This window comes from Nannospalax galili, unplaced genomic scaffold (genome assembly GCF_000622305.1).
Source record: "Nannospalax galili isolate Female #2095 unplaced genomic scaffold, S.galili_v1.0 scaffold146, whole genome shotgun sequence".
Classification (NCBI taxonomy): domain Eukaryota; kingdom Metazoa; phylum Chordata; class Mammalia; order Rodentia; family Spalacidae; genus Nannospalax; species Nannospalax galili.
The window spans coordinates 10,683,184-10,692,131 of NW_008357929.1; the positions used below are offsets into that span (position 1 = coordinate 10,683,184).

Consider the following 8,948-nt stretch of genomic DNA (forward strand, 5'->3'; position numbering starts at 1 on the left):
TTGGGCCTCTGTGGGAACTCCTGAAGACAAAAGCAATCTGGCCACTCCAATATAAAATCAAAAGAGAGAACCAGAAGCTTAGAGGAACCAGCTTCTCATGCCCAAAAAGTAAACCACAAAGACACATAAAGTTCACAAAAAAGAAGCAGACCTAAACTTGAAGCGCTGAGTCTCACAAAAGAATTAGAAACTACAAAAGAAATCCACATGTCAAAATCACAGCAGAAACATTACATGAAAAACCCAATGATATACCCCTACCAACTACCAGTGATCCTGTAGAGGAGTACATTGAGAATTCCCTGGATATAACACAGATCATGGAATTCAAAAGAAGAATTATACACATGTTTAAAGAATTCTGTGAACTTACAGACACACAAAGAAATGAAAGAACTGAAAGAAGATAGGAATAAACTTCTGAATGCATTCATAAGAATTAGAAATATTGAAGAATACTCAGGCCGAAATGAAAAAGGAAGTGAAACACTCAGTAAGCCAATTAGAAACAACAGGAGAAAGCCTCACCAATAGGATGAATGAAATGGAAAACAGAGTATCAAGACTGGAAGATAAAGTGGACAAACTAGACCACTCAAGCAAAGATTATGAAAAATTTAAGAAAGCACAAGGATGGAATATGCAGGAATTCTGTGACACCATAAAAAGACCAAACTTATGAATCATATGCATGTTCTCTCTTATTTGTGGATCTTAGCTCCAAAAGCTTAGAAGTGATTATATATCCTGATGTAACTGCAGGAGTCAAGAAAATGGAAAGGGACCATGTGGTAAAGGGGAAGAAGAAGCTTGAGAGACGGGGAGAGTAGGATACAGGTGCTATTAAGGGGGAAAGTAGGGGTACTTCTACTGGGGGGGATGAAGGATTATACAGCAGAAGAGAGTTGTGAGATAAGTAATGCTTAGGTGGAATGAAAAATCAGGGAGAAATGTATTAGTTCAAAAGCATATTGAAAAATTATATATATATATATATGTGTGTGTGTGTGTGTGTGTGTGTGTTTATGTGTGCATATGTATAGCTGAAGGTTATATAACCAGAAACACAGTGCCAGACAAAAGAAACCTCCATTTGAATAGTTTGTTAGAGTAGTTCAAGAGACTCTCAGGATGACACAGGAAATTTCCATAGCCCTTGATTGCCTCCCAGAATTTGAAGGTAAGACCCTGTTGCTGAAGACAGGACATACTTTGGACACAGGAGTTGGAGTAATGGAGCTGGAACTGATCTGGAAGTCTCCTCCCTGAAGGCTAGCTCTCATAGTATCTCTGAGGATACTATGCAAGGTGCTAAGGGAGAAAATCAATCAATGGTCCAACCCCAGCTTTAAAGCCTAATAGCCACAGCAATGCCCAGACAGCTAACTGTGACTATTGGTACAGTATTGGAACGTATGTCTTGGGAATAATCAACAGACGTGTAATTGGACCTAAGGCCAACTCAAAGGGAGGGAATTCATGTGTGATATTGTAGACATAGCCCAATACACATGACTGGAGACATTATAGATTCTAGAGTAAAACCTATGCCTGTCACATCCCTAGAAAAAAGTAATTTCTTACTGTATCCTAAATATGTATCCTTATATTTATAGACAAATAGACCTCTTATCACTCAACAAAGAAGCTTATTTTTGGAAGAGATGGAGATTCTTACAGTGTTTCAAAACTGGTCAAATACAGAGAATAAGTGTCTGTGTGATGTCCAACCTAAGTGACACATCTACAATGTAAATTCTATACCTAAGGCTCAAGGAACATAGAAGAACAGGGAGAAGATAGAATACTAATGCATCTTTCAGTTTTCATGAGTGAAGATTCATCATGTAACAGATGGCAATTAACTTAGAAAGCCAAAATGTAGAGAATAAGAGATTGCAGAATGTGTGTAGACTAGGACTCCTCCATTAAACTTCTGCCACCCAGGGCTCAGGGACCATTGTGGAAGAGAGGGCAGAAAGGCTGAAGTGCCAGGGTGGTGGATGACCACAAGGAAACAGTTTTCCAGGCAGCTGGGGAGTTACTCATATGAACTTTACAGCAATGGTGACAGCGTGCACAAGACCCATGCAAACTTAAACAGACCAAGCATGGAAGTATGGAAATGGGTAAGAAGTTCCAACCTTCACCGAGGGACTATTGACAACTGATCATTGCTTGGTGAGGGAGAGTTTGTCTTCTTTAAGGGAGTTATGCTAGATAGGTTGACCAGGCTCCAGGTAAATGAACTCACACCAAGGTTCATTTGAGGACACAAACTTGACTATATAAGCCTTAACATATATAACAGAATACACGAAATCTGGTGCGGTGGCTATGGGAGGGGTGTTAATAAAGAAGGGAGGGTCTAAATATGATTAAGATATAATGTATGAAATGTACAAAAATCAATAAATAGAATTTCAAAAACCTATGAGGTGTAATTACAAGTCACATATATCAAACCATCTTATCCTGCTAACTTCATTGCTTTAATATCCTAGGCTGGTCCTTCCCTTCCCTTGGCTTTGGAGTCTCCACCACTGAGCTCTTGCTGGTGTGCAGTGGCCTCCTTGCTGCTCTCCCTGCCTTGCCTGGCTGATTTTCCACCTTAGGTCTTTCTCCTCACTAATCAGAGTCCTCTCACTTTTGCAAGGAATCTCCTAAGACCATTGTCCCTTCCAAGCAGTCTGTGTCTGGCCTGGTGTCCCTGGTTCTTCTTGCCTTATATATCCTCTGCCTCTTTGTCTGCTCAGGACTTTTCTGAATGCCCCACGTCAGGCCACTGTTCCTTGCAACAACTATATCAAGGTCCTTTAAGACTGACTCGTTTATAACCATGAACACATAGAAACAACCTAAAATGACCAGAAACAGGAAACTGTTCCAGTCAGTCATGGTGCTCTCCCTGCAGAATATCGTAAGGCTATTCAAAATGATATTGTACTAGCCGTGTCAGTAACGGTAACCCAAGAAGACAGCCTTGATTTAGTAAGTAAATAAAGGGGACTACGAGCAGATGTATATATCATGGTTTAGATGCCTGCTGCAGCATCTGTTCCTGAAAAACTGTCATCAGATCAGGAGACCCTTGGCTGTGTCAGCTCCAGTGCTTTTACCTCCCTCCTGAGAGCACTGAAAGCTCAGCATTTGAAGTTCACCCAGAGTTTACATATGGTAAGTGCTCGAGCAGTGTGAAACACATAAGAATTTTCCCAACATAATAGTGAGAAAACAGCACAGTGTGCCCAAGGCCATGGTGTCTGGCCTAGTAACAGACCTCCTATGATGTATGGGAAGATGGGAGGGTATGACAACCCGTTTCCCAGCATTCCAGGAAAACAGCTGTCTAATTGGTCTGTTCCCAGCATCCTGGGAGCAGACCTTCCCCTCCTCAAGTCTCTCCATCAACAAAGCCTGAAGAAGTCTGTTAACTCTTAGTGAGCCAAGTGTCAGGAACCTGTTAACTCTTACTGAGCAGAATGTTATTGTCCTTAAGGGACAAGGCAGAAGGGTGGTGACTATATTACTCTTCCCATGGAAAAGAGTACAGAAAAAAGATTAATGATATATCTCAATTCTTTTCTTCATGCTGGGGATTGAATCCCAGGTCTTGAGCCTGCTAGGTAGGCACTCCGTAATTGAGTTACACACCCAGGCATTGTCTTTTTGAGACTGAGTCACAGTATGTATGTACCCTGGCTATTCTAGAACATCCAGTCTTCCTGCCTCAGCTTCCTGAGCTTGGGATTGTAGTTGTGTTCATTCTTAATGATGGCCCTCTCTGAGTAACGGAATTTCAGTGATATTAATTTTTATCTTCTCTAAACAATATATCCTCACTCTTTTACGATAGTCATGTTTTCAAATTAGTGTACATTACTCATATAGAATAAGGCTCATTGAGATTTCTCCACAAACATGTATAACACACTTTGATCACATTTATGGTCATTTGGCCCATTTCCTCTTCGTCTCCTTGTCTCCCCCTTCCTCTTCTTTACTAGGCTCCTGCCTAATTTCAAGTCGCTAATTTCAGATGAGCTTTTGTTATGTCGCCTAGATTGATCTCTAGTGCCTGAAGTCAAGTAATCTTCCTTTGTGTCCTCTCCCAAGTGAAAGGATTGCAAGCTTATGCTATCATCGTGCTCATCTAGAAGTGGATTATAAAATGGAAACATGATTGATGTTCACATGATTGAACGTGTGAAAATAGAAGGCTCAACATTTCTTCCTCTGAGACTCTCTCCTCTTCTAGTCCTCTTGTGTGAACAGTCCCTTCCCTGGTACTTTGTATGTGCCTGACAATGGCACGTGTCAGGCCCTTTTGTAATTGTTGAGCATCAGATGACTGTTTTTCTCTCCCTCTTTTTGAACTCCTTGGGGAAGAAATTCTATTTTCCCTCTTCTGATTGTCAGGGTCTGGCATAGACTCAGTACTGAATGAATATTTACGGCATGAATCATCTAGAGGGGAGAGAGACACATACTGATGCTAAGTGACCAGCACTGCCACAGAAGCAGGAGAGACAGGAAGGAGCATCCACCACACTGCTGGGATTTGGTGGTTAGGAAAAGCTGATTTTTCTGTTAAGAGAAAATGCTTCAGGCAGAGGGCTTAGGGCCATAGTGGCACCAGGGAGGCAACAATGAAGTCGGCTTTTAAGGGGAAACTAGCGACTCTTGCTTATACATAAGAATTCTGAGGTTACTGGAAGATGACTTCAGGGCCACCACCATTGTCTTAGGGATGAGAATATGGTGCTGGTAGGAACTGAAATGAGGAATTTCTCAGGGAGAAAGCATGTCAGAAGCTAGGAGCACATGTGGGAGGAGAAGCAGTGTCTCACTCTTGTGGAGAGTGAGGGCAATTCGAAGGTCTTTGTGAAGGTGGGAGCCTGTCCTACAGAGAATGCGAGTGGGCCTTGTAGAGGCAGACAGAGAGACAGCATTGGAGGCTCCATCCATGCAGCATCAGCACATAGCAGTAGATACAGAAAGGTGGTCAGATTCAGTGCTAGTCAGTGGTAACCCGTGTTCTGAAGCCCCTGGAGCCAACTGAGAGTGCTTGTGATGTTCAGGATAGATGAGCTCAGGGGATCCACAGAGAAGCTGGAGAGGAGGGGAGTGTTCTAGATACTCACAGAACCATTCTGGGGGTCTTTAGCACTTGTCTCTTCTGTCCACCCCCATTTAGCTGAAGCCTCTTCACATCGCTGCAGAACTTAATGCAGAAAGCAGCTACCAGGAGCTCCACGTCTGTCCGAACCACAAGGTTCTTGAGATTTTTCTGGAAGACCGGGTGCTGAATATCCTGCATGACACACACACACCTTCCTTGGAAATCAAGTGCCACCTGTTTCAGGAACTTCTCATCCTGAATCTCAAACAGACAGTGGAGCAACCCCAGAGAATACAGCTGCTTGGTTGATAGGACTTTCCATATCAGGTTCTGGTTCTTCTCTAGATCCGGCAAGCTGGTAAAGATCTTTTCCATCTCTCTTTGACCGTGTTGACTCAAAAGACCAAATAGGAAGCGCATTGTTGGTGCCTCAAATATGCCACATGTTCTATATAGCATTAGCACATTTCTTACAACTCTGAAGATTTCAAGAGTATTCTTTCTGTGCTCATACGTCAAGACATAGAACATTGCTGTAAAGAACTCCTGGAAACACAGAACAAAGCTGTAGCTCTGAGAGCTGGGCTGCTTTTGAAGGATACCCATCTTCAAGAAAGCGGTGATGGTAGCTTTATCTAGCCCCTGTTGCTCAAGATCTTCTGCACTGAACAGGGACTGTCTTTGACAGATCCCCTGGGCAGCCAGAGAACAGAGCTCCCTGAGCTGTGTAACCAGGGGCTGAGCTGAGAGACCCTGGGAAAGGAAGTGCAGGCAGAGGGCTGTGGTGGTCTGTGAGGTCATGAAGAGGTCTCCACCCTGCTCCATCTGCAGTGCCAGGCAAGTGCAGACCAGCCAGGACACCCAGGGCATGAGGCACAGAGTCGAGAGTGCTGGGTTTGATTCAACCAAGCCAAAGGCTTTAATTGCTTGGCTTTTATCTGTGAAAAAATTATGGAAATATTCCTTCCGACCAGACTCAGAGAATCCCAGGACTTCTACCCAACAAGACTTCCCAAAAGAAGGAATGAGCTTCTTTAGAACTGCAGTCTGAGTTGTGAGCAGCAAGAAAGCCTCAAGAAGGACAGATTTCCCCAGCAAACTGCCTAGCAGTGTGTGCACCGGCTGTGGCTGGCTCCAGTGCAGACAGAGTTCAGGATTCTGCTCTTTCAAGACCCATGCTGGCTCGTCCACACCATCCAGGATGAAGAACAGCTGCTTGGACTGAGACAGGAGCTGCCCCATGGGAACCACAGGGGCAGGCTGATCTTTTGCGATGAGCTCAGCCAGACTCAGCATCTTGCACTGGGCCAGTTCTCTGCAGCTGAAGTAGAAGACGTGCTGGAAGCGATCCCTGTAGAGCTGGCCTTCCTCCCAGGCTCTCCTCGCCTGCCTGGCCAGTGTTGACTTCCCAATTCCAGCAGCCCCCTCCACTATCACTACTTGAGGTTCTTTTTGGCTACCTGGGCTTGGGCCAAGTAAGTCTTGCATCCTAATCAGGCGTCCTCTTTCTTCTTTTACATCTTGAATCCAGCTATTCAAGCGTCTGGGGTAAGATTTTTGTAGAAGTAGCAACTCTGTGAACTTTTGGAGAAAATCATTTTTCCAGGACTGTGTGGGCCAAGGATTCTCTCTTCCTTGGTTCTGGTATCTTTCTGTAATGCTTTCTAAGTAAGAGAGAGAAAGATGAAGCATAAGTATACACAGTAGAGTTATCCATTCATTCATGAATTCATTCAGCAGCTGAATGAACTTAGTCACCTATCTAAGCTATGTGACACACTGGCTATAGGCAGTAGTGCATTATGGTCAGTGTTGCTGAAAGAATATGAACACTGAAGCAGAAGGTTCTAGTGCAAATCTTGACCAGGTAGTACACCATGTATGACTTTCCTTCTTGCTTCAGACATTCACCCAGGTCTTACCATGTTCTTGAGTTGCTCTAGGGGTGGTAAAAAGGAGTAAGCAGACAGACACAACTGTGCCCCCTCTCAGTCTATGGTATGGGCCATGTACTACACTAAGCTTCAGTCTTCTCATCTGTATGTTCAGAGCTGTGGGCTCTACCTGTCGGAGATCATCAAGGAATGGAAAAGATACCAGAAAGCGGAACAGGTGTTTGTTTGGGACAGATCCCCTCAGCCCCCACCATTGCAGAACCTGCAACAACGTATTAAAATTTCTTTGATCATGAACCTTGTGGGAGTGGGCCAGGAATGCTATAGAGTTCATGTTTTGTTACATAGGCAAGGTCACTGGCCCCCAGGACTGGCAACCCAATGTGTGTTCCACACCGTCTCCAGATACCTTTGGCATCATCAGACCTTGGTTGTGACTATTGTTTGGATGGCTTTCCTTTCCAAAACTCACATTGAAACTCAGTTGCCAGTGTAGTTTTATTGACACACAGGTCTTGTGGATGGTGTTTTGGGTTGTGGGGGCAGACTTTTCAATAATTTCTTAATACTTTTCATGTACAAATGAATAAACTTTTGTGGGAAGGGTCCCTCTTTTCTTTCTCAAAGGCACCATGAAAAGAGTAGCACGAGCTTCTCATTTGAAGCTGAGCATCTGTCATCATCCATTCTAGGACCTCCAGCCTCCAGAACCGTGAGCTAAATATGCATTGTTTAAAAATATTCACTAAGCATGGTGGCATACTTCTATAAAACTGGCACTCAGGAGGCAGAGGCAGAGGCAGGAGAATCAGGAGCTCAAGGCCAGAACTGGGTACAGAGTAAGTGTGAGACCAGCCTGGGCTACATGAAGTCCTGTCTCAAAACAAACAAGCAGACAAGTGACAACAAGAACAGCAGCAACAGCAAAACATTTCCAGTCTCTGCTTTGCTTCTGGCAATGGGAAGCATGCTAAGATCCTTTGCTCATCGTGTTACCTGATTGCATTCAGGGTCCCATCTCAGCATCTGCTTTAGAAGGAACTCAAGGTGCGGGGGGCAGACAGGAGGATGGCACATGAACCAGACATTCCAGAAAACTCCTGTATACCTTCTGGGCTATCCTACTAGTACAAGGCTCCTGTCTGTTCTGCCTTTGCCAAGGTTCTAAAAACAATCTGGGATGAGCCTAGAGTGTGTAGTCAGCTCACACAGTTTGGTGTTGAGAGACTGACTTCAGGGGCCCATCTTGCCTCTGAAATCAGAGTTTATAGATCTGATTTTACTGTCTCTTGTGGGAATACATCTGAACATCTGAGTTCAGCTGTGGCCAAGGCCTTTCCTACTTAGACCATGTCTATATGAGGTACAAAGAGAGGCTCAACTTTTCTAAGGCCCTGTTCTTAAAAATCCCCACTTTTTATTCATATAATGCTTTGAAAACTCTGGGACTGGAGAGATGGTTAAGTAGCTAAAGCGCTTGCTGTGCAGACATGGGGACAGGAGTTCAGATCTCAAGGACCTATGTACATGCTGGGTTTGTATGATAACCCCTGAGAAAAATGGGGCAGGAAATCCCCAGAGCAAGCTGGCTAGTCAGACTAGCCCTATGGTGAGTTCTGAGTTTGACTGAGAGACTGTGCCCCAATGAATAAGACAGAGAAGAGCAGTTGGGAGAGAGTCCCAATATCAACTCAGGGTTTCTATATGCGCATGTGGAAACGTGCACATACCCACACATATTTGTGCTCACACACATACACACACACACACACACACATATATGCATGCACACCATACACATGAGTTACTACACCAAAAACAAAGCATCTATCTTATACCTTTCCCAAGAGCTTGATGTAGATAAATGATCTTGTGTAGTTTAGGAGAGAAAGACAGAAGTTTCTTCTTTTAAAAAATTTATTGAAGAACTG

General features: G+C 43.9%; 1 protein-coding gene across 1 annotated transcript in view; it reads right to left on the reverse strand.

Annotated features, from left to right (window-relative positions):
* The window catches only part of LOC103752253 (NACHT, LRR and PYD domains-containing protein 1a-like), a 64,791-nt gene that overhangs the window by 49,018 nt on the left and 6,825 nt on the right, over nucleotides 1–8,948 (reverse strand). The window contains exon 2 of the mRNA XM_008855977.2: nucleotides 5,145–6,786. Within this exon, the coding sequence (XP_008854199.1) occupies nucleotides 5,145–6,786 (1,642 nt within the window). The remainder of the gene's footprint in view (nucleotides 1–5,144; nucleotides 6,787–8,948) is intronic.